General features: G+C 44.2%; 1 protein-coding gene across 1 annotated transcript in view; it reads right to left on the reverse strand.

The window, feature by feature from the left end:
• vps39 (VPS39 subunit of HOPS complex) overlaps positions 1 to 26,905 on the reverse strand; it is a 118,082-nt gene that overhangs the window by 21,632 nt on the left and 69,545 nt on the right. Inside the window, exons 14-20 of the mRNA XM_078563014.1 lie at positions 26,220 to 26,361; positions 25,514 to 25,600; positions 24,859 to 24,932; positions 24,417 to 24,515; positions 20,802 to 20,919; positions 6,463 to 6,591; positions 1,634 to 1,736 (exon numbers count right to left, since the gene is read on the reverse strand). Of these exons, the coding sequence (XP_078419140.1) occupies positions 1,634 to 1,736; positions 6,463 to 6,591; positions 20,802 to 20,919; positions 24,417 to 24,515; positions 24,859 to 24,932; positions 25,514 to 25,600; positions 26,220 to 26,361 (752 nt within the window). The remainder of the gene's footprint in view (positions 1 to 1,633; positions 1,737 to 6,462; positions 6,592 to 20,801; positions 20,920 to 24,416; positions 24,516 to 24,858; positions 24,933 to 25,513; positions 25,601 to 26,219; positions 26,362 to 26,905) is intronic.

A 26,905-nucleotide genomic window follows, 5' to 3' on the forward strand; every position in this document is an offset into this window, starting at 1 on the left:
CTTCGGCCCAATGACTCGCAGCACGTAGTCACTAATCTTCTGCTGCCTTCTTGGATTGCCGGGGCTTCTCCTGAGCCCACTTTGATTGCCGGGGCTTCTCCTGAGCCCACTTTGATTGCCGGGGCTTCTCCTGAGCCCACTTTGATTTCCGGGGCTTCTCCTGATCCCACTTTGACTGCCGGGGTTTCTCCTGAGCCCACTTTGATTGCCACAGCTTCTCCTGAGCCCACTTTGATTGCCGGGGCTTCTCCTGAGCCCACTCACTTAAAGTCTGCTATCTGCAGCCCTTTCCCTACTTGAAGTCTTTTTCTCTGCTCCTCTTTTTTCTTAATTTAACCGAGAGCACTTCCTATCCCTGTCTCTTCTTTTGGGACCTTCCCCTGGCCCCTCTCCCTATGCCCTGCCCGGGACACGTTCTCAATGGTACCCCTCTCCCAGTCACATGATCTGGGTTTTAGTGCCATTTCCCCTTTCTGCACAGTGCGCTGGGCCCATCCTTGGTCCAAAGAACCCTGCTGAACTGCATATGTGCAGTCCGCTCCTGGTCTACGCATACGTGGAATCTCGAGACCTGCTGGGAGTTGGAGTTCCCAACCTCGCACTCGATTCCAAGGTAAGTCTGGATTTCGTAACATTCGCCACTGACAGGAAGATTCAGAGCCGTGCATATCTATAGTGGCCAGTTTAGTTTTGGCACGGGGTGGCCGAGGTTAAAAAGTTTTCCATCTAATTACTATCTACAACTTTGTTAGGCTTTGTATCATCTGCAAACTGTACAATACTGCTCTCTACACCCAAGTTGAGGCCATTTAAAAAAATGAAAAAGAGTAATGGGTCCACAACATATCCTTGGGGAACACCACTGCAAATCACCTCGTATTCTTAAAACATGCTTCACTGCCACCCTTTGTTTCCTGTCACTAATCCAATTCTGTATTTATACCACTACTTACCCTTTGAATTGCATGGACTGTCATCTTCTTAATATAATCAGTTTCTTAGTCATTTAAATATATCTGATTTGAAAATATTTTTCAAATGTGCCCACTGTTGCCTCACACCTAGGAAAATGAGCACAATTTGAACAGTATTCCCGAATTAGTGTAATCTCGCAGTTTCACTCTGGGGAGTGTCCAGTTTTGTGGGTGGGACATTATTCATGTGAAATGTATATTGAACCAGTGTAACAAGATTGCAGAAAACACAAGTATTTTTTGGTGTAACTTAACTATGTTTAAAATTCCCTAATCTTTTGCAAATAATTTGACCGATTCTCCCAGATTGTGCTGGATTTGAGTGCAAAACAAGTAAAAACTGCCTGGCCCTCACCAAGTCTCAGCAGACGATTTGACTGCCAGTCATGGGTGCCAACAGACATTCACCCATAAAAAAGCGTACAAGATGTACATCAAATTCATTCTGCTCTCACTTCGTGGAGAACCATCCATATCCAAGGAGCAGCCAGACTCATTCATTAGACGATGTTGGATTTGAGCCCATGGACCCCAGCATTGCAGGCCCAACATTTACTTATTTAAAAAGGTCCAGAAACCCTTAAAACAAGAATGTATTAAAACCCAGTAATTTTAACTGTCGATATCAGAACTCCTGAAATGGAAAGTGATGTACTTACTCTTCGGCCATTTTAATATTCTTCAGTATATGAACATAAATAAAAAGGGCTTGTTCGTGTAAACCCATCTGACCCATCAGCAACGCTCGCTCCTCTAGCAACCCTGAAACACAACCAGAAACACGATTCATAACATTCACTTTTACCCTTCATTTCCCCACTGAGTAGTCGTCAAAGTGAAGATCAAGGTGTAGAGTGTATGAAGTTACTAGGGTTGAAGTGAAAAGATGAGATGAATTAGAAAGCAATAAGTCAATGCCAGGTTTCGATTTCAGGAACCAAAGACCGATGAAAAGGATGAACTAGAGTAGGGAATAGTGCAGAGGGCTTTTGTGACACAGTAGGAAAGAGGAAGGTCTTGTTGGGCAATGCTCAGAAGGAATTGAAGATGACTCTTCAAAAGAGCAATAAACATGGTATCGTTAATACAAAAAATTAGGGCAGAAAAAATTTTGAGGTTAGATAGGGATTGCTAATCAGGCAAGCAGCTTTCTAATGTACAGTACAGGAGTGCTGAAACAATGCTAAAAGACATGGGAGGAACGTTTATACCTCTTCCTAATTCGTTGATTTCCTGAAAGGAAGTTAAGATTAAATACAGTTTTCAGGTGAAGTGGATCCGAAAGCAGGGGTTAATTGGTCCAGGGTGTGTACACACAACTAAGTTTCTACTTTAACATCACATATTTTGTCTTGATGTAATACTTCTTAAGTAGAATTGGTTTTAACACCATCAGGACTGAGACCCACTAGAGGTGATGGCACAGTGGTATATAATCAGGACGGAGTTACCCTGGGAGCTATCAACATTGACTGCATACACAATCAAGTTTCATGCTATCAGGTCAAACATGAGCAAGGAATCCTCCTACTAATTACCACCCACCATTCCCCCTCAGCTGATGAATCAGTACTCCTCCATATTGAACATCAATTGAAGAAACACTGGGAGTGGAATGAGCAGACAATATATTCTGAGTGGGGGACTTCAATGTTCATTACCAAGAACAACTTGGTAGCACCACTGCCAACTAAACTGTCCAAGTCCTAAAGGACATGGCTGCTAGACTGGGCCTGCGGGAGTTGGTGAGGAAAACAAGAGGGAAAAATTTATTTGAACTCATCCTCACCAATCTGCCTGTTGCAGACATGATCGTATAGGTAGGAGTGACCATTGCACAATCCTTGTGGAAACAAAATCCCGTCTTCACACTGAGGATATTCTCCATTATGTTGTGTGGTACTACCACTGTGTGAAACAGGATAGATTTAGAACAGCTCAAAATTGGGCAACCATGAGGCACTGTGGGCCATCAGCAGCAGCACAATTGTATTCAACCACAAGCTGTAATCTCATGCCCTGGCACATCCCTCACTCTACCATGTCTCATAGTTGCCCAATTTTGAGCTGATGGACCTGTTCTAAATCTATCCTGTTTCACACGGTGGTAGTGCCACACAGCATAATGGAGAATATCCTCAGTGTGAAGACGGGGCTTCATCAATTCAGAGGATGAACTCTGGTTCAATGAAGACTGCAGGAAAGCCTGCCAGGAGGAGCACCAGGCAGACTTAAAAATGAGGTATCAACCTGGTGAAGCTACAACAGCAGTCCCGAAGAAGAGTCATATTGGACTTGAAACATTGACTCTGTTTCTCCCTTCACAGATGCTGCCAGACCTGCTGAGTTTTTCCAGTATTTTCTGTTTTTATTCCAACAAAGGGCTACTGCATGCCAAAGAGTGAAAGCAGCATGCGATATACGGAGCCGAGCAACTACACAGCCAACGATCAGATCAAAGCTCTGCAGTCCTGCTACATCCAGTCGTTAATGGTGGTGGACAATTAAACAACTAACTAGAGGAGAAGGCTCCACAAATATCCCCATGCTCAATGATGGGGGTGCACAGCACATCAGTGTAAAAGATAAAGCTGTAGCATTTGGCTGAAGACTTGCATCTGTTGGGGACCTGAGGAGGAGGCAGAGATGGATCATCTACTCAGCACTGTTGGAGGTGCTGAGTAGATGATACATCTCGGCCTCCTCCTGAGGTCCCCAACAGATGCCAGTCGGAATGCACTGCCTGGGAGGCTGGTGGAGGCGGGTTGCCTCACATCCTTTAAAAAATACCTGGATGAGCACTTGGCACGGCATAACATTCAAGGCTATGGGCCAAGTGCTGGTAAATGGGATTAGGTAGGTAGTTAGGTCAGGTGTTTCTCACGTGTCGGTGCAGACTCGATGGGCCGAAGGGCCTCTTCTGCACTGTGAATCTGTGATTCACCCAATTGTATTCTCTCCACGTGATATCAAGAAATGGCTGAAGGCACTGTGTATTGCAAAAGCTATGGTCCCTGACAACGTTCCAGAAGTAGTACGGAACACTTGTGCTCCAGAACTGGCCGTGATACAGCCAAGCTGTTCCATCATAGCTACAACACTGGCATCTACCCGGCAGTGTAGAAAAATGTGCCTGGGTACATCTTGTCCACAAATTGCAGGACAAATCCAATCCAGCCAATTGTCACCCCATCAGTCTGGTCTTAATCAACAGCAAGGTCTTGGAAGGTGTCATCAACAGTGCTATCAAGAAGCACTTATACAGCAATAACCTGCTCACTGACGCTCAGTTTGGGTTCTAACAGGGCCAGTCAGCTCCAGACCTCATCACAGCCTTGGTATTGATATTAAGACAGCATTTGACCAAGTGTGGCATCAGGGAGCCCTAGCAAAATTGGAGTCAATGGGAATTGGGGGGAAATTCTCCACTGGCTGGAGTCATAACCAGTACAAAGGAAGATGGTTGTGGTTGTTGGAGGTCAATCACCTCAGTCCCAGGATATCAATGTAGGTGTTCCTCAGTGGAGTGAGCTAGATCTACCCATAATCAGCTGCTTCACATCAATGGCCTTCCCTCAATCATAAGGTTAGAAGTGGGGATGTTCACTAATGATTGTGCAATGTACTACACTCCTCAGGTATTGAAACAGGCCATGTCCACACACATCAAGACCTGGACAATATTCAGACTTGCGTTGATAAGTGGTAAGTAATATTCGCAACACCCAAGTGTCAAGCCATGATCATTTCCAACAAAAGAAACTCTAACCCTCTACCCTCAACGTTCATCACCACTACCACTGCTGAATCCCCCACTATCAATGTCCTGGGGATTACCATAGACTGGAAACTGAACTTGACAGCCATACAAATATTGTGGCTACAAGAGCAAATTACAGGTTGGGAATTCTGCAGCGAATGGCTCACCTCCTGACTCCCAAAATTCATCTAACAAGGCACAAGTCAGGAGTGTGATGGAATACTCTCCACTTGCCTGGGTGAATGCAGCTCCAACAGCACTCAAGAAGCTCAACACCATCCAGGACAAATGCAGCCTGCTTCACTGACACCTCATTCACCACCTTAAGCATTCACTCCCTCCATCACTGACGCACAATGGCAGCAGTGTGTACCATCTCCAAGATGCACTGCAGCAATTCGACAGCACCTTCTAATTCGGCAACTTCTACCGCCTAGAAGGAAAAGGGTAGCAGATGCATGGGAACACCATCACCCGCAGGTTCCGCTCCAAGCCACACACCATCCTGACTTGGAACTATATCACCATTCCTTCACTGTTCTTAGTTCCTTAGTTCTGATGAAGAGTCATACGGACGCAAAACGTTAACTGTATTCCTCTCAGCAGATGCTGTCAGGCCTGCTGAATTTTTCCAGCTATTTTTGTTTTTATTCCTTCACTGTTCTTGGGTCAAAATCCTGGAACTCCTTTCCTGGCAGCACTGTGGGTGTACCTACACCACTTGGACTGCATCGGTTCAAGAAGGTGACAAACCACCACCTTCTCAAGGACAATTAGGGATGGGCAAGCCAATGATGCCCATATCCTGTGAAAGAATAAAAAAAGTAATTTCCCTAACTTATACAGAGAGGAGCTGGGAGATTAAAACCTGATGCTCCACGAGTGTCAAAGGATGTAGTTACAGCATGATGGGTTTCCATAAGTAGTTTCCGCAATAACTGTGGAAATAGGAGCTTATGAAGGAAAAGTTGACAAAAAATTAAGAATATGACAATAAGGCTCTGGAGGCAGTAGGAAACTAAGATACTTAGAAATCTTCACCCCGCAAGTCTCTTATTTTAACCAAAGCCATAATTAAAGTTGTAGACAGTACCCTACACATGTTTGTATAAATACAATCCTACATTAATGCTCTACAGGCTGCGGCTAGGCTGTGCCTGTATAATCCGAACACACATTATTGTACTGCACAGAGCCCAATAGAGCCAGTATAAATTAAAACCTAGGTTAATGATGTCTGCAGTACTGTCTATAAAAACCTAAATTTGTACATAGTGTAAGACTCTTGGAAGGTTCAAAGGTGTAAAAGAGATTAAGAAAGATCAGAAAGTGAAGGTTGAGTGACATTAAGCTTGTAATTTGAAAGGCTGCACAGTTCAGGAAACAACAACTCTGATGCTGATGAACGTGTCAGTATTATTTCTAATTAAATAGTGAAAGCACGTAAAAGAAACAGAGCTTGGAATGAGTAAAAGGTCATCAGTACTTGCTATGAAACTTTCATCAGTTTCCGCCAAATGCAATTCTTTTTAAAATTATATAGGAACACATGCTCGCATAAGGATTAATACTTCATTATTTTTGCAGATTACGTTCATAAATTTAACAAAACTTCTCAGTAACTATGAACCGCTACCTCAGACACTCACTACACATCTCACCAAAACAATGAGATATCCAAACAAGGTATGTTCATTCAATATTTTGTTCAGAGAACTGACTACTCACCATCAAACGGGAAGTCGCTGATGAGTTTGCTGGGTTGATAATGCGTTGAATTTTCCAAGAAACACAACAGCTTTTTCCTATGCTCTCCCAACTCCCCTTCCTCCATTCCAGCAGGAACAGGAATCTCATCTGGAAAAGTAACCCAGGGTGATTATAATCCAATCTTTATAAACCACATGCAAGGTGTCAGAAGTAAAGCAACTCAAGGCCGATGAAGCTTTTTGTGATATTTTTAAAAGGTTGAGATGGGGGAGAAGAAAAGAACCTACCAAATTGGCTGCTCAGAAATGACAGAATCAGTTGGACATAATATGCAAGTGGACAGAATTGAACACTGTTCTCAAGGTGTGATCTGATCAGAGCATTATACAGTTTGCGTATATCATAACTAGCATTTTATTGCTTTGGCCATACAGTTCAGAATTCCTTTGGACTTGTTGACTGCTGCTCTGTACTGGTTGGACATATTCAGCATCAAGTATACAAGACTCCTAGGTCTCTTTCAATTTCATCCTGAGGATTCATGGAGTAATATGTCACCCTCAGTTTTCCTTTCTATGTGCAGTACTTTACACTTAGCTGCATTAAATTTTATTTTCTGGTCAATGACCAGTAAGTGCCTAGCTAAACCAACAAAGCACTGCACAAAGGAAAACCAGGAACACACACACCTAGTGAATGGTGTTGAAAAAGCTAAGGAAATCAAAAAAGAACTAGTAGTCTTAGTACAGAGGAGGTAAATAGCATGGAAAAAGTGAACACAGGTTTGAACCAATAGATTACAAGTTTCAAACTAAAATCAGGAGACACTTCTGCACAAAAAGGTTGAGCAATACATGTAATGAGTTCCAAATGGAGTAATGGAAGCAAAAATCCTAGAGCCACTTAAGAAATGGTTGGATGTTGCAAAGAAGGGGCTATTAGCCTTTTTTGGATGAAAGATTTTAAACCCAAGAACGTTCTTCCTCATCTGTAATTATTTTGCAAACTGGATCCGAAAGTGTCCGCTCAGTTTAGAAGCACTCTTGAAGTTTGTGGGTTTAAGCATCATTCCATCAAGGCTGCAGCATGTAGTTTAGCTTGCCATTCTAATGCAATGCTAAAGGAGTTCTCATCATTGATTAGATCTTCAAGCAAGATTCAAGTGACTGTTTTAAGTGGATGTAAAAGGTCACGTGGCACCTTTTCAGGGAATTCTGCCATGGATCCTCACCAATTTTTATTCCTCCATCAATACCTAGAAAACAGATTCCTCCATCAATACCTAGAAAACAGCTGTGTATTTGCTCAGCAGTTTGTTCCTTGCCAGGATTAGTTGTGAAGGGCCCAGCCATCCACCTACAGTAATATGATACACCAGTACTTGAAGTTGAGCCACAAAGGGATTGTTTCAAGCTTGAACCTCAACATGCATTTCATTCAAAAGAACTACAGGTCAGAGCCAAACCTGCAGTGATTGGGATCAGTCTCCAAATGCTATAAACTGAAGTTTCATAGCAGGGCCCTGAACATATTGCCAAGTCGCAACTGCCCAAAAAAATAATTGCTACAGTTGCACAAAATGCTTTTCATCTGCATATAGCAAAAATAACTCGCCAGGAAGTCACCAAATATAGAAATCTGATGACAAATTGATAGAAATCTACCGGCCTCATGGAGTCGGTCAAGTGCAAGGTCACCAGCTCGAAACCTTATGGAATCAAATTCTCCAAAAATGTTTAAAATTGTGTTACAAGCTGTGGAGATTTGATGAAATGTGACATACAATTGCCTTTGCAAGGCCAGCATTTTTGGCCATTTTCTGGTTCAGTATTGGTTGGCTGTGCTCAGGTTGTTAGCAGTGTTCCAATATCACAGTAGTGCATTCTTTAAACAGCTGAATGTGAATAAGACAGCATTTAAGGATCATGAGATTGTAAAAAAAAAAGCTAATGGAATTATAGGTTTCATCACAAGGTATAGAACGTAAAAACCAAGAAGTAATGATGAGCACATAAACAACTCTGAAAATTGTGTGCAGTATTGGAATCCGCGTTATAGGAAGTGTACTGAGACTTTAGAAATAATACAATATAGATTCATCAGGTGCTGCCTGGGTTGAGGAAGTGTCAAGGCAGACTTCAAACGATGAGTCTTTTTTTGTTAGAAGGACAGATTATGGGGGTGATATGATAGAAGTGCTTAAAATTATGAAAGATGGAGCAGGGTAGATACAAACAGGCTGTTTTCAGTAGTTAAAGGGTCAAGAATCAGGTGCCACAGATGATTAAATGTGAAAGGTTTAGGACAGAGAGTGGGAGAAACTTCTTGAGGCTGTGGAATTCACTTCCACAGTTAGTGGTTGAGGTAGAGATTGACAAAGTCAAGATTAAATTGGATGGATGGATAAAGAGAGAGAGATTAAATAGGTCTGGGAACAGGGTGGGTAAATGTGGTGAGAAATATTGGCTCACATGTGGAGGGCAAACTTTTGTCACACACCGATTGGGCCAGGTGGGGTGTTTGTTTCCATGTTGTAATTTCTATGCATCTCATTTGCTTTGTGGGATCATGCTGTTTGCAACTTACCTGTTATGTGTGCCTACAAAATAAATGTCTACATTTCAGAGTGTTTCCATTGTCTGTGAAATGCTTTCAAATATAAGGGATGGTATTTTATGAGGCCTGTAAGAGTGGGCAGTGTGACTTAATTAGATGGGCACCCAAATTTCAGATTGAGATACAGAGATCAACTCAGCAGCAAGTTGGGCGTCATGCTGTCCTGTGGAGGGTTCCTACTTGTAATATATTTACATGCCATAAATACTCGTGTCATGAATAAACTCTGTAGTCATTGCGTACTGGAAAAGAGATCAGAAGAATGTTGACTGGCTGGAGGCTTATTGGACTGAAATGGAGTCAGCTACTGCAACCGAGAGCCCTCATGAACTACAAGTTCTCAGAGCTGCCAAAATCAAGTCTCAGTAGACTGCTTGGCACTGCACCAATCAATATTGGCTGAAACTCTGCAATAGTATACAATCTGCTGCTGAATCTGGGAATGCTAGAGGGATGTATGAAAGAATTAAGAAAGCAATGGGCCCAGGAGCAACCAAATCAACTCACTTGAAGACAAAGTCAGGGATGATCATCATTGAACCTAGCAAGCAGATGAAAAGGTGGGTGGAGCAATATCTTGAACTCTATGCAAGAGAGAGTGTTGTCAGTGAAGAAGCTTTCAGCGCAATTCCAGACTTTCTTGTTATGGAGGAGCTGGACAGTGAGCCCATCATTGTAGAGTTCAATAAGACCGTCCTGCTAGAGGCAAGGTCTTGGCAAACGATGGCATTTCACCTAAAATCATCTAAAGTAGAAAACCAACACTCATGCAGCATCTCCATGAACACGTGTCTCTCTGTTGGGAGGAAAGATTTGTGCCTCAAGTTTTTTGTGATGCAAAAACAAAGGTCATTGCAGTGACTGCAACAATTAAGAAAGCAATCTCCTTGCTAAATATTGTGGTGAAGGTCTTTGCTTCCGTTGCTCTGGCGAGATTGTAGACCCTGGCATCACGCATCTACCCTGAGTCTTAGTGTGGCTTCAGTACTGGCAGATCAACATGATTTTCTCACTTCCGCAGTCACAGGAGAAGTGCCGCAAACAGCGCAGGCCACTCTACATTGTCATCATAGACTTCACCAAGGCCTTTGATCTCATCAGCAAAGACGGACTCTTTAAACTGCTGCGGAAAATAAGCTGCCCTCCTGGGCATCATTTCTTCTTTCCATGAGAACATGCACAGTTCCATCAGTTACAATGGAGCAACATCAGACACTTTCAAGATTAGCAACAGGATAAAGCAGCATTGTGTCCTGGCACCCACTCTCTTTGGCATATCTTTCTCCATGCTGCTATTGCATGCTTTCGGCAACTCAAATGAATGTGTCTACCTGCATGCCAGAGCTGACAGCAAGTTGTTCAACTTGGCAAGACTGCGCACCAAGGCCAAAGTGCGCAATATCCTAGTCCGTGAGTTGCTGTTTGCTGATGATGCCGTCCTGGCATCTCATACTGAAGTTCACTTGCAGCAACTTGTAGATCGGTTCTTCCAGCCCTGCAAGGAGTTTGGACTCATCCTGGATGTCAATGTCAGGGAAACCAAAGTTATGGGCCATGACACAGAAACGCCACCTTCCATCAACACTGACAACCTCACTCTGGAGGTCATCAACAGCTTCACAAACCTTGGATCAACAATCACTAGCAACCTATCCCTTGACGCCGAAATCAGCACCAGGATTGCCAAGGCTGCAGCTGTCATGTCAAAGTTGAGAAGTCGAGTGTGTACCAAAAGCCAACTAACCAAAAGTACAAAGCTTCATGTGTACCAAGTGCTCTCACCATCCTCTTCTATAGTAGCGAAGCTTGAACAACTTATGCAAGCCCAGAAAAGCAGCTGAACAGCTTCCACCTCCACTGCATCAAACAAATATTGGGCATCTCTTGGTAGGACAAAGTGCCGAATGTGGTAATACACCAGTATGGATCCCCAGCATGTTTACCCTCGAGTCAGCAGCAACAACATTGGCTAGGTCATGTGAGCAGAATAAATGACAGCCTCATCCCCAAAGACATGCTGCATGGCAAGCTGGCTATCGGCATGAGGCCAACAGGTTGCCCAGGTCTGCAATACAAGGATGTCTGCAAGCGAGATCTCAAATCTCGGGATCGGAGTCCATGCATGGCAAGTCCTTGCTGCTGACAGTAGTGCCTGGAGACAAGCAGTCAGTAAGGGCATGGAAAAAGCATAGATAAGGGAAATGACCAGATGGCAGAAAAGAGAGCCCACTGAAAGGAAAAAAGATCAGTCGACCTTAGGCCAATGCTGGTCATCTGTGCGAACTGCGGAAGGGATTGCCATTCCCAAATTGGCTGCTATAGCCAGAACAGACATTGTTCAATACAGAAGTGACATACAACATGGGAGCAGTCCATCATTTCCTGGGACAGACAGATGCCAGAGAGAAAATTCTCATTATATTAAAACTTTTTGAACTTAAGTCCTACCTTCAACATTAAGTCAGCGGCACATGGGAATCATGTGGCAGCCAGTTCATGTTTGTTTAAAGGTGGCGTGCACCAGGCAGCTTTCTGCAGTTGTGTCTGAGGTGAAAGCTGTATTTTAATTTAATTTTTAATTTGATCACTACCTAAATGTTGAACTCTGTGGCACAAAGGAGGGAAGCAGAAGAATGGTAGCTTGCATGGAGGCTCGGGATTGGTAAGGTTGAGTAAGGGGTGAGTGGGGGAGAGGGGTGTGGAGTGGGGTTGGGGGCATGGAAGAGTGGAAGAGGGATCCAAGGGATTTCAGAGGGTGGGGTTGGGGACATTGAGGAGTGAATGGGAAAGGCCTGACATTATAGGTGTGGTGAGGGGAGGTGATGGATACAGTCAGTCAAAAAAAGAAAATGGGGGGGTCTAAAGGGTTGTGTCAATACTGTCCATATGCGGGTCCATCTCAGGGTATTGGCTGGCAGAGGGAACATTCACAATCACTGAGGGATATCGGTTCAGTAGGGGCAGCTCCGATCTGAAGTTGGGGTAATCGAACATCTCGTAGGGAGGATCATGGTATCTAACAAAGACTCTAAGGATGATGGGGGGAGGGTACAGAATCAGAAGCGGAATGTCAATGGCGACGGGTGTAGGTTTAGGGAGAGGGGAGATGGCATTTCCAATTGGAGGGTGACAGGGTCCAGAGTAATTGGAGGAGGTTGAAGCGTTGTAGAGGGAAGGTGCAAATGATGTTGGGAGGATCAAGGTTGATGGGGGCAAGCATGAAGGTGACAGGAGGGTGGAGGGTAATGGGTTCCAGCACAAATGTGACACCATTTTTTAAAAAACGTCCCCAAATGCACATGCGGCTGCAAGAAGCGGAGGTCAAAGTTGGAGGAGTCCAGTATGGGTTGAGTGAAGTTTTGGGTGTGGGCAATGAATGGAGTAGAAAAGTTCACTGCACATCTGTTCTATGGATTTCATCCATAGAGCAGGGAACAGGAGGAGAGGATGCGACAAGAAGGGCTCTTGCCGGTCAACAACTGAGGCCGCAAAGCCAGCAACAAGCACCATGAGACGGGGAAGGCTGGTCAGGATGCAGCCACAGAAACCATAGAAAAGTTATGGCACAGAAAGAGACCATTCAGCCCATCATGTCTGCGCTAGCTGAAAAAACTAGCCACTTATTCTAATCCCACCCTTCCTGCACCCAATCCGTAGTCTTGCAGGTTACAGTACTTCCGTTGTAAATTCAGGTACCTTTCAAATGAGTTGAAGGTTTCTGCCTCAACCATTATTCCGGACAGCAAATTCCAGACACCTACCACCCTCTGGGTGAAAAAGCTTTTCTTAATATCTTGTCTAATCCTTCTATCAATCACCTTAAATCTGTGCCCTTTGGTAACTGACCTCTCTGCTAGGGGAAACAAGTCTTCCCTGTCTACTCTATCTAGAACGCTCATAATTTTGTACACCTCATTCAAGCCATGCAGGGAAGACATCATAGAAGGCAGGCACTAGCATGTCACCACGTCTTCAGGGCAAGAATCAACTACCTGCAGATGTAGGAGAGGCAATGCCAGAGGCAATGGAGACCATCAGAGGAAGCGTTCTTCAAAATATATGGGGTTGTGCTGCAATACCTGCAGCCACATTGATTTGGCAGGAACACCATGGCAGTGGACCTCAAGCTGCTCATTTTTTTTCCATCAGCGGTGCTTCCTAGGGCCTCATGGTGACATATATTGCATATCACAGGATTCCACATACAGGTTCATAAAGGAGCTTACCAATGCCCTCCTCTGTCTTGTGAATGAATTCATCAATTACTCCACGAATGAAGGCAGTCAGGCAATTGGACTTTGGGGCCATCATTAGTTTCCCTGTAGTGAAAGGGGTCATCAACTGCACTCATGTGGCTATTAGAACTCACTAGGGCCAGCTTTGTGAATCACATGGGCTTTCACTTTTTGAAGGTGCAACTGGTCTACGACCACAAGCAAAGAATCATGCATGTTTGTGCTCATTTTCCAAGGAGCTCTCATGACTCAGACATTTTGCACAACTCGCAGGTCCTAGAACCTTTTGAGACCCCAGCCCAGTTGATGGCTGGATCCTGGGCAGCAAGTGTTATCCCCTCCGGGCCTAGTGGGTGACACAAGTGAGCCATCCTTAGAATGCAGGGAAAGAGCGCTACAATGCAGCTCATGTTTCCTCCAGAGCCATCATGGAACAAACTATTTGCTTATTGAAAATGCAATGCCACTGCCTTGACAAGTCTGAAGGGGCTCTGCAGCACGCACCACAGAGGGCATAACGAATAGTGATGCTCTGCTGTTCACTGCACAATGTTGCCATGCAACACAGAACAAACAGCTGCAATAGGAAGAGAGGGAGCAGCAGCACTTCTCCTCAGATGTGGATGAATTGGATGTGCCCGAGGAGGCGGCCATGAATGATATGAGTCTTTTCTGAATGCCAGGGCTATAGAGGGAAATGCACGGGTTACCAGGGGCAGCCTAATAAATATGGGGACGCGATGGCATAGTGGTATTGTCACTGGACTAGTAATCCAGACACCCAGGGTAATGCACCAGGGACCCGGGTTCAAATCTCGCCACGGATTCAAATTCCACAGATTCCACAAATCGTTAAAAGTTTGTTGTAAAAACTCATCTGGTTCACTAATGTCCTTTAGGGAAGGAAATATGTCGTCCTTCCATGTGACTCCAGACCCACAGCAATGTGGTTGACTCTTACATGCAAGCCACTCAGTAACAAACCTACTCAGTATCAAACCTAATCAAGTCACAAAAAAGGAATGCAACCAGAATCGCTGTTCCTTCACTGTCGCTGGGTCAAAATCCTGGAACCCCCTTCCTAACAGCCCTGTGGGTGTACCTACACCACATGGACTGCAGCGGTTCAAGAAGGAAGCTCACCACCACCTTCTCAAGGGAAACTAGGGATGTGCAATAAATGCTGGCCCAGCCAGCAAAGCCCTCATCCCATGAATGAATCAAACAGGAGGCTCACCCAAGAGTGAGGCACCAACATGGCCATGGTCCTATTGCTGGAACTTCTTGGAATGTAGACCAACCCTTCCCAGCCTCCCTGACGAAGCTAACTCTGTCACCTATGTCATACATATTCGCTACTGAATATTCAACCTGACAACATCTGTGTTGCACTTGGATATACATCAGTCAATCTACCATGACCGAGAAGTCAGATCCTGCACCATCCTTACAGGACTTTGAGCTCACCCACAATATTTCAATTATTGCTGGTGAGAGTAATTTCAGACAATCTCCTTTACCATGCAATCTCCCTTTTCCATGCAAGTTCAGCCATGTTCCACAGACGGGCGAGTACAAAACTGAGCACTAACAGAACATCCAATAAAGAGTGAACACAAACACATTGTTTCTTGCACAATAAAGAAAATGTCTCTAATGCCCCTGCAACCATCAGTGTGTGCCAACCACGAGGCATGCCAGCTCATTTAGCTCTCTGACTAAGCTTGTCCCAACAATAGATAATGATGATGCACACATGACTAAAATGAAACCAGTGTAATGTGCAATATTTACAAATGATATTAAAATTTGAAAAACACCTTTGTGCTCTCAATAAGTATTGTTAATGGCAATGTACTTGGGCAGGAAAGTTGTAGATGTGATGCAGAGCCGCCCTGTTTATCCAAGAGGCTCTTCTATAGCCCGTCTATACCTGCTGCATTGTCAGCTGATGGCGGGTTTTATCAATGAAAGCTTCCCCTGCTGCATGATCGCACAAGCACCTTGTTTTCACCGCCAGCACTTTAAATTTTAATTAGAATCGCGTGGGAGCCAGCTCCTGAGATGACAGCAGAAGTGCCACCCACTTCCGGAACAGCGTGCCACAGATAAAATACCGACTACAGGCTTGTTCCCTCTGCTCCAATTCAATGTGTTGCACTCCCCAACATCCCCAACCAGATGGCGCTTCAACATTAAACTCTTATAGTCATGTTCGACTGCAGACTTTCAAACTGACGTTCCCATATTCTAGGGTAACTCCAGGAAGTCATCAAATTTCTGCTCATTGATAATCAGCTTTCCGAATTTTTCTATGGTGTACATGTTGAGAAAGAAGTACGTTGTTTTCTTTACTGCATTGTCATAATGATCCAATAATTTTACTTTGGGACAGCGGGTCACCAGGACTGTACTGCTATTTGCAGAGTCCATGACTGTGCTGCTATTTGCAGGAAGTCCATGGTATTTACAGGAATCCCCTGAAAGTGCGCAAATATTTTCAGCAGGGTCCCGGGAGTGTCCGTGTGTTAATATTTGCAGAGGGTCCCAGACGGTGTGTCAATATTAATAGAAGTTCCCACAATCGTATTAATGTTTGCAGGGGGGTTTCAGTGATGCGTCAATATTTGCAAGATGCCTCACAGGAGTGTGCCAGTCTTCAGGATGCTTTCTGACATGGAATTTTGAGAACCATTGCTCTGGTGGCAACAAAATAGGGCTGTACAGGATTCTTCTGTCTGAAGGTAAGCAACATTCATGAGTTAAACGGAGTTATGGGATAAAGGAAGTCTAGTTTTGATGGTATGTAGCTTTGCAAAATTCCTGATTCAAGCTTAGACTCAATTTCTCCTGCAGGGCAAATTTTCACAGGGTTGTCTGGTGTAGCCAACCAGGCTTGAGGGGCTAAATGGTTTACTACTGTTTCTAGACAATGAAGGGAAAACCAAAAAGTTTAAAGGAGGTAGGTACAGTCCGCATTGTGATGATGTCAACACAAGTTGCCTCTAAATGCAACGGCTGGTATGACCTGATAGATGAGATCTTGGAGGCGACCAAAAACGGGGTGCATAATGAAAAATTTAATGCGTAAGGCGGAAACCTTCATCTTTCATATCTATGGGCGGAATTCTCCCATCCGGGACCAAGTCCCGCAGCATGGGTGGGAAATGTCTCCTGCTGCGGAAGCTGATGGGAAACCATGCCTTATCTTCCGGCCCCAACATAATTAATTATGCATCCGAGGGTTTTGTGCCATCTTCCGTTGCGGAAAGGGCTTGATGGCCTGCATCCCACTGTCATATTCAGGCGCCATATTTAAAAGGCGCCTGGACAGCCACAATCTCAGACCAAAAACAGAGATGTCTGCAAGGTCATCCGCTGGCCCAGCTCCAAAATTTAGTGACATCTCCCTGCACATCCTCCTGGAGCATGTCGAGATGCGCAGGAATGTGCTGTATCCGTCTGATGGGAGGAGGAGACCAAGCAGGGATACCAATGCCATCAGTGGCCAATGTAGTCAGTGCCCAGGGGATGCGCAAGAGATTGGCACCACAGTGCTGGAAGAGGTTGAACAACCCTTTTTGCTTCACCACTTTAAATCTCATCAGATGGCCTGCCTCACAGTCCCATTTCAGTGCATCCAGGCTGCGTTGGGAGTGCCCATTGTGCCTACTTCACCTTTCGACAGACATGGGACACTGCATGGAAGGTGAGTGAGGGTTGGTTGGAGGGGGAAGGGGGAGCCGGCTACGGCACAGAGGGAACCAGCGTCCACTTAGTAAGGATTCATCTATTCAATGCAAACCTGAGGTTCAATTGTGCCTTCATGTTGGAGGCAGCTGATCTGTCACCTGCATTCTTCTATCTCATTTACAAGTGCCTCCAGGAAGAGACCAAAGCCTGAGGTGGAGGAGGGCTCCCTACCAGGGTGAGCCCCAGCCCAGAGATATGCCAGGGGGAAGCAGAAGAGGAAAGCTCCACACTTGTAGAGGCATCACAGCAGTCACTTGCACCCTCCCCCAGCTCAGGAACACACACCTCAATGGGTATAACTGCTAGTTTAGGAAGGGTCTCACAGTTTGGTGGTGACTGCATGGAAACATGTCCGCAGCAGGAGGAGGCAGCTTCAGCAGAGCTCTCTGGTTCTCAGAGGACTGCTGGGGAAGGGGCATCTTTGAGATCCGAGTCAAATGATAAACCTCTGGAACCGGTCTTCCAACTCATGGTGGAGAGTCAGCAAGAGGTGGGGGAACATCACGCAGAGCTGTTGGAAGCCCTTAACAGAGTGGTAGGTGAGTCAGAGGAGTCAGTCTGCCTGCTCTCTGATAAAGTGGTGCCCACACGTGCTTACATGGAAGTCTCCATGGGGAAGATGGCAGATGACATGGAGATGCCCAGTTTCCACCTGCGCTCCATTGCCATTGCCATGGGTGAGCTCATGCAGTGGCTATGTGAAGGGGTAACGGGGCACCTAGATGTCCCTCCAGGTGCCCCTTCCTCTCAAGGGAAAGAGGAACCCAAAGGGAAGAGGAACAGTAGCTGGACAGCACTGGGCCATCCACTCAGGACTCTGAGGTTGTCCGTTCCCTCCAAATCCCCTTTGCCTGTGACCCCTTCAACCTCATCTTCTGTCACTACAGAAGGAGCAGCTAATCCACAGGCGGACAGCCAAAGTAAGCTGGGGCCCTCCAGGCCTTGGTTCTCCAGAGGACAGCTGCTGAAGTCATCAAAGGTAACAGGTCAACAATTCCATAGGTTGTCTCCACCCCTGCTGCGGATGTTAGCACAGCAAGTGGTAGGCAACGTAAAATCAAAAAAATTTGATCACAAGTGGTTTCATGGGTGAACACTGCCACTGTATTAGCTGCAAATATATTCACTAAATAATGTCTAAATAATGTTTAGTGTGTGAGCAACAAGGTCTGCAAGTCTTAATTATTTAAACACGGTTTCATCAAATTTGTATAGGGTTTGTTCCTTCCTGATCCATTCTGTGTGGCCCTGTTCAGCATGCTTACATGTGTTATCAAAACGCATGTCTACTATTTCCATTTAGCGTCATTATATAGGCTTTGCAAGACCTCTCCCACAAGCGTCCCCCCCAACACGAGCAGTTCAGCTGCATGCAGCCAGACCACAAATGGTTCTGGAGGGAGAAGTGTCTGTGGCAGGGCCTTTCAAACTCCTTTCTCCCCCTGGACACCTTCTCCCATCTGAACTCTCTTCCTTACACCTTCCTCCCCCTTTACTCTTTCATCTACCTCCCCACTTGCACCATTTTCCCCCATTACACTTTCACCCTCCGAACTCCCTCCCCCTCCACCCAAAAACCTTCCTCTCCCACTCATACCTAAACCTTCCTCTTCCCCACAGCCCACCTCTTCGCCACATCCTTGTCAGCCCATGGCGCAGTCCATAAAATTCCAAAGCAGGGCTGAAGCATCGGTGAGGTCCACGAAGATCCATGGTGGGCACATCGGAAGATCCCATTAATAATTCACACTGGTTTGAAACTGATTTTTGGGCCTCCTGCTGCATTCTCCTCTCCCTGCCTGCCATTGATCCCAGGGACATGGGAGAATTCCAGTCTATATTTACTGTCTAAATAATCTAGTCCCATTACCAAATACCTTACATACCCAGGCTAAGCATTCTGTACAAGCCCTTGGACTACTATGAGGCAGACAGTTCATGGCAGGGCAGGCAAGTCCACTCTCTCACCTTTGTCACTGTCCCATTGCAGGATACTGTGAATGGGACTAAAGAAAGAGCTACCAGAACTGCCCGAAATAGTAGACATGCTTAACATAGTTTAAGCAGCACATATGTAATGAACACCTTTGGTCGAGTCCATGCCGGTTCTCTGTACAGGAATCCAATCAGTCTCATTCCCGCGGCCCCCCCCCCAAATCACTGTAGCTCTGCAAGTTTATTACCCTCAAATGCGATTTGAATTTCCCTTTGAAATCATTCATCATCTCTGCTTCTACCACCCTTGTAGGCAGCAAATTCCAGCTTATTACCATTCACTGCATATAAAAGTTCTTCCTCACATCCCTCTGCGTCTCTTTCCAAAAGCCTGTGTGCCATAGTGCTCATGACATCAGCAAATGGGTACAGCTTTTCTTTGTCTATTCTATCTAAACCTGCCACAATCTTGTGCACCTCTGTCCAATCACCTCTCAATCTCCTTTGCTCCAAAGAGAACAACCCCAGTGTCTTCAACATAACCTTGTAGCTAAAATCCCTCATCCTTGGAACCATTCTGGTAAATCCCCTCTGCAACCCCTCAAGGACACTCACATTCTTTAAGTGACTAGAAATGGACACAATATTCTAGTTGTGACCTAACGAGAACTTTATACGGCTTCAGCATAACTTCCCCTCTTTTGTACTTAACACCTCTATTCATGAAGCCCAAGATACCATTTGCTTTGGGGACTACTTCCCAATATGACCTGCCACCTTCAAAGATGAAGCCCCAGGCCCCTCTGTCCCTGTACATTCTTTAGAACTATAGTCTATATTGCCTCTCCCTATCCATCCCTTCTGCCAAAATGAAGCACCTTGTATTACTTTGTATTAAATTTCATCTACCATTTGTTTGCCTATTCTGCTAGTGTACCTGTCCTGTTGCATTCAATTGGTATCATCCTCAAGGCCACACCCTCTAAGTTTGGCATCATTGGCAAATTTTGAAATTTTACTTGTGTATTTGAATATTCAAAGTCATTTATATATAACAAAAAAAAGCAGTGGTTCTAGCACTTCAATACCATCCACCTGTCTGAAAAACCACCATTTACCACGACTCACTGTTTTCTGTCCTTAATCATTTATTTTTATACAAGCTGACACCAACCCTCCTATTCCATGAGACTTCAAAGTTGTGTGGACTGTATCTGGTTCTATTCAATCATGTCATCTGTTGAGACAAATAGGACCAAAATTTATCATGGAGTGTACACCCCATTAAAGAGAGGATAAAGGAGGAAAGCGATTGGAGGGGAGAAAGAGAAGCCGTCGTGAGAATACAAAATCGTTACTAAACTTTGTCTGAATGGTACAAGATTCAATGTTGTCACATAGTAACAGTATTTCATTTGACACCATGTGCTTATTAAAAATAACCTGGTGTGATTTCTATGAGAAAGAAGTAGAAAAGACAAAGTGACAACTCATGCTGCTGTGCAGGGGAGCAGTGCTGGAGGGTGGGTTGCTTAGTTTTGTTCCTTATAGCCTGATTGTTCGGTGCTATTGGTTCAATGCAAATGGCAGTTATATACCCCTGCCTTCTATAACATGCACTGAGTTTGGGAGCAAAGGAGGTCAGTGCAATGACCTATCAAGTAAGGTCAGTGAAATACTCCAAGCAAATGCTTTCAGGAGAGATGGGGAGAAAAAATTGCAGAAAAAACTGGCCAAATAAACCAGGATGTGTTTTTCACAACACAGAAGAAAATTCAATGGTGTACAGTGCAGATTCTCTGCAGGCATGGGCCTTACCCTCAGGCAGAGAGTTGAGATATTCCTTCATGAGGGCTTGCACCTTCTCACGGTACAGTTGGATCAGGCAGTTGTGGAAGACTGGCCCTGTTTCATCCCAGATATCGATAATGTGTTCCTAGGAGAAAGGAGGACAAACAACAGTTATCATTATGCGATTAATAAAGACCATTGTGACAGCTGACTGTCAGATGTATTGTTGAGCTATATCTCATGTTCCCCTATGATAAAATGACCTGCCACACTCGCTGCAACTTTACATGAAGAATGGAGTGCTGCTGGTATCAGTGGAATCAAACTCCAGTCCAACCTCAGAATAGTTGAGCAGAACAGGTCAACAGTGGAGCTCCCTCTTAAACTACAGCAGCACCACCAGGTTTGTTTCTTGAGTTTAATGTAGTTTTATTTAAATGAGACAGCGGTAAAGAATGAGGATTTTAAACAAAAGGTGATAGGGTGGAACAAAGCGAGATGCTCAAAGGAGGAGGAGATGCCACAGGAGTAGAGGGTTAGCATAAGGAATGATCTCGTAGTTAAGAGTCACACCTCCTCCTCGGTGATTTGGGCAGAGCAAGTGGCAAAAGGTGTAGGCAGGAGGGGAGGCTTCATTAAAGGGGACTGATTCTGTAATCATCTACAGTAAGCTCATGAATGACAACAGTCTGGTTCATAAGTGAACATTCTGTAGGGAGATACAAAGAAGGACGGTGATAGCCAATCCACTGGCAGAGTTCGCAGGGTGTGCATTAGGAAGAATGAATAGGGCGGGAGGGAGATTGGAAAGCTAAGCCCGTGGCAGGCATGCTGGACAAGAAGGTCAGCATGAGAGTAGGGTGGAACAGTTCGGGTTGTTGTACATAAGGAGGTCCCTTCAGAGGATGCCGAAAAAGGCAAAGGAGGAAACTGTAGGCTTAACTAAGTGGGAGTCAAGCATGGGAAGGCAGCAGGAAAGCAGAATGATCAAGAAGTGCAGAAGGGTTGGGGTATGGATTTGGGAGGGCAGAGTATCCTGAGGGAGAAAAATGAAATGAGGTACGACGACAGGAGAGGGAGGCCTAGTAGAGATAGAGAAAAGAAAAAAAAAAAGTTAAGGAGAAAGTCAAGATGTTTCAGAGCATTATCCAAAATGTGCCCATGAATGGACACAGGGAAACTCCCCGCTGCACAGACATAGCTACATAGCAAGATTAGTTTAATAAGCCCTGATAATAAATGGGGATTAGAACGGAAACAATAGCAGGGAGTCCAGAGTTTAAGTCAGAGATTCTGTAGTGGAATAGAGTAGATGTAGGTAGGATAGAGTCAGCTTGGAATATCAACAAACTGATGTGCATGTTTGGTGACAGGTGTGGAGCGTGAGTGAGTCCAGAGCTATTTGAAGGGTGGAGTATCAGAGGACACACTGCTAGAGACATTTCTGTGGGAATGAGGAGCCAGGGATGTGCAGAATCAATCATGGGGCCTCGCTCTTCCACATCTCTGTAACTCTGCCAGTCCTACAATCCTCTGAGGTCTGTGTTCTTGAGCATCCCCAATTTTAATAATTTCACCATCAGCAGTCATGGCTTCAGTTACATACACTCAAAACTTTGGAATTTCCTCCCATAACACATCTGCCTCTCCTCCTTTAAAACAATCCTAAAAATCTATGTCTTTGATCAAGTTTGTGGTCACATGTCCTAATATCTCCTTATGTGGCTCTATGACAAGTTTTGTTTGATAATGCTCCTGTGAAGCACCTCGAGTATTTTACTACATTAAAGGGACTAAACAAATCCAAGTTGTTGTCATTTATTTGCTGTCTGGAATTTCACAATCACGGTAAAATTGGATTTCTTTATCCCCTAGTATGGGAATGAGCTTTTAGTACAGGCCTATAATGGTCTGAGTGACTTGCATTTATATGTAGTGGCTTTCACAACCAAGGAATGTTCCAACATGCTTTACAGCCAATGAAGTTTTTTTTGAACTGTTGTCACTATAACATAGGAAGTACGGCAGTCAATTTGCAAAAGTCCCAAAAACGCTAATGAGAAAATGACTTGATAATGTTTTGAATCTGCAGCTGCATATCAGAATTTCCTTAAACACCTTAATGCGTTCCATCCCCCACTCAAATTCATTTTTGAAATGGAGCAGTCTAACATGCACCCTTTCCTCAATATGCAAGTTGAGAAATCTGCTAAAGTGTTCTCTACTATTGTCTACCGCAAGGCTACCTTCATTGGTCAATATATTCCTACAGTTCCACATGCTATAAGATTGGCTTCATCAGCAATCTTGTAAATAGGGCCCGAGTTATTTGCTCACTGTGCAAGCTTGACACTGAAATAAGGTGCAAAGCTATCCTGCTGGATAATGACTACCCCGATTAGATCGTTGCTCACTGTGTATTGTGCATACTCACGAATGGGCCTAAGGCCGCCATTTCGGACCTGAAAAGTGCTTAGGCCACCTCAAATTATCTTGGAAGGGCAAGGTATCTTAAAACTTGTATGTCAGTCCCTCCAGTACATCCTCTCTCATTATGCTTGTCTCTAATATTTCACACTCCTCCTCTTTAACTATAATGTCTGTATCATCCCTCTCCTTAGTGAAGACAGACACAAAGTGCTCTTGAGAACCCTGCCCACATCTTCAGCATCAACACACAAGTTACTATGTACATCTCTGATAGGCCCTACCCTTTCTTTAGTTACCTTCTTGCTCTTAATGTACTGGTAAAACATCTTTGGGGTTTCTTTCATTTTACCTGCCAATATTTTTTTGTATCCTCTTTGCTTTCCTAATTTCCTTTACCCCTGTACTTTCTATACTCCTCTAGGCTTTCTACAGTATTAAGCTTTTTTGGGACTGTCAGAAGCCTTCTTTTTCTGCTTTACGTCAGCCTATAAAATGTGCTTAAGTCTCTGAATTCTCAAGCCTCCGACTCAGTGGGGAGAATGCTACCCTTCTGACACTTTAACCTCTATCTACATGAACAAATTAAACATTGTCCATATATGCTGTTGAATCACCAATCCAGGTACGAGCAAGTTAATTTCATGCATCTGAACCACCTGTATCTGAAAAATGTATTTGTTACCTGAAAGAATGGATTGATGGGTTTTGTGGCAGAATAGTCACTGCAAGCTCTCTTGATGACTGTGTTAGTAAAGCATGTGCCTCAGCTATATAGGCCTGAAGTCATGAAAAACAATAAACCAGACCCCCCACCCCCAACGCCCCCCCCAACCACACCAATATATGGATGCCAGGATCAGGTTCAGCTGGGATGCAAACAGCCTGCCAGTCTTGACTGGCTTCACACAAGGAATGGATATTTGGGTAAAGTACGAGAGGACTGTGCAGTCAATTGAAGGGGAGATTTAGATGGAGCAGCGAAGAGGTGGGAAGAATGCTCCTTGCTGGCGGCAATACAGAATGTATATTTTCTGTTGTGCCATGTTAGCAAGCAGTTTCGAAAAGTTTGAAATCCAAACCACCTGATCGCTCTTCCCCCTCCTCCTCAGGTAAACATCTTGTGGTTGAAATGTTTTCATAGAGCAGTAATAAAGGGGGCAACATCACTGGTGTGTAATATTACTACAGTTTACAAACCGTAATAGTTCTTACCAGATATGGAATAGCAAGCTCCTTACAGCTCTCCTTTAGGAAGTCCAAAACTTTGTTTCTCGGTAGATTTTCCACCTCAGGCAGATCCTCTGTAAATATCTAAAAACAGACAAGGAAAAAAAAAATCACAATTCAAACCAATATGTTACACCACTCAGTGCTTTATTCAGAGCACTCATAATTCAAGTGACTCTGCTCCAAACAGAGCTTTTCATTTCATGTCACACACTGCTCCATCTATAGCACTCCTTTCATCACTCTGGTAACTAAATAGTTCCCTCTCTCCCAAAAATACTGTTCAAGCCAGCATCAAACATCACTTTGATGAAGTGCACATATATAGAAAGGAGCTTACAGAATTCTTCTTAAGAAATTGATTATAGCAATGCTGTTATAATCCTTAGTCGAAAATAAAACTTTAAAGAATGTTCTGAATCCCTACCTTTAACCCATCTTCCGGGCATGTTTTCAGGACCCAAAGAGAAAATTCAAAAATAATATTCAAGTTCTCTTTCCCTGATAAGAAACAGAAACAGGTCAGGGAGTAGAGATAGAGAAAAGACTCATCTACAACAACACTTGTTTAAATTAAATGTAAGAAGTGTCAACCGATCAAACTCCAAATGGGCAAAACTTAAGACTTACTGGAGGACCTCAAATGACAGCCTCAATTCTGATGCTTTCAGAGGCTTTCCAAATCAGTTTTCCCATTTATCACATTACACATGCTCGTGGTTAAAGCTGAAAACTGCTAGCGCTGACAGAACGTACTCCCCTTACAAACACAGCATAACATCAGAATCTGAACTGCAAATGCTCGTGACAATGCATAAAAACCAACCTTGATCTATAACCCTATAAACATACAAGCAGAAGTGGCTGGATCATGATCAGCCGCAGTTTTCGTCTTCACAGCCAGTAAGCATACAGGCCAATTGTAAGATTAAAATTTTGCTTTGGTTCAGATTGGGTAACTCACCATTGTGCAGTGATCAAACTTCTTTCTTATATTTGCCCAGTGTCTTTACCAATTCGGTACAGTACAGGGGACAATTAGTCATTGCGCATATTATACCAGAATAGTAACCATTACTAACCCAGTCTTTGGAGGTACTGCACAGTTCGCTCATGGCCTTTCAGTGGTGAATTGGCTTTCTTCGCCTGATCTAGTAAAACCTGCAGGGCTACAATGGAAAACAGAGCAACACCTGAAGTACTCATTATTAAAGAATGAAGAGAGTGCTGGAAACAGCAACAATAGAAAATACAAACACTGCACATCACATTAGTTATAAAAGGCTAAGAAAATTTATGAGGACAGGTTGCATGGACTAAGCTTTGTATACCCTGTGTATGAAACATTAAAGGGTGATCCAATTGTGATGTTTGAGATGATTATAGAATTTGATAGTATAATTAGAGAGAAATTGTTTCCTTTAGTGGGGAGAAGTCCAGGACTAGGGGGCACAACTTTTAAATTAGAACTAGGCGGTTCAGGGATGACAATCATTTCTTCACACAAATGGTACTGGGAATCTGGAACACTTTCCCCTACTCTCACCTGCCCCCCCAGCCCAGAACAAAACTGTTGAAGCTGGGGGTCAATTGAAATTTGCAAAGCTAAGATTGATAGATTTGTATTTAGAGAGGGTGTTAAAGGTTAGAGACCCACAGTGGGTCAAAAGATGCAGGTCAACCATGATCTAACAGAATAATGGAGTAGGCATGAGGGGTTGAATGGCCTCCTCCTGCTTCTATGTTCCATGAAAGGGAAATAAAATAATAATAAACAAATCCTATCACCTTTCTCATGTAGGCCCTTCTTTTCATACAGAATGATCAGCTCACTGTACTTGTGTGCTTTCTTCAGTACATGCTCACTCTCTTCAATGTGACAGTGATTGTTCTCCAGCCGTAACAAGGGGGCCACGAGTGCCACATTCGTCTGAAACACACACAGTAATCAGCAAAGAACATGAAATATCAGCAGAATTCTGAATGGGGGGAACACTGTCTGATTGGCCTCCTCCTATTTCTCACCTACACGCTGTTCTTCGTCAACATCATCCAAAAACAAAAGGTCAGGTTCCATGTTTGCTAATGACACCTCACACAGCTCTCTTTGACTCCCCCACCGTGTCTGATTTGGCATCTTATTTGTATGACATTCAGCACTGGTTAAGCACACATTTTCTTCAACTAAATATTGGAAAAACTGAGACGACTGCCTTTGGTCCCCACCACAAACTCTGCTCCCCAGCCAGCCACTCCATCCTTCTCCCTGACAACGGCCTGAGGCTAAACTAGGCCACTCTCACACCTTGATACTGAGATAAGCTATCGACCCTATATCCACATCATTATCAAAACCATCCGATTCCATACCAGCACCCATCTCCGACCCTGCTTTAGTTCATCTGCTGTTGAAGCCCTCATCCATGCCTTTGTTACCCTCTAGGTTTGAACTATGCTAATTCTCTCCTGATAAG

Source organism: Cetorhinus maximus, chromosome 18 (assembly GCF_964194155.1).
Source record: "Cetorhinus maximus chromosome 18, sCetMax3.hap1.1, whole genome shotgun sequence".
Lineage (NCBI taxonomy): Eukaryota > Metazoa > Chordata > Chondrichthyes > Lamniformes > Cetorhinidae > Cetorhinus > Cetorhinus maximus.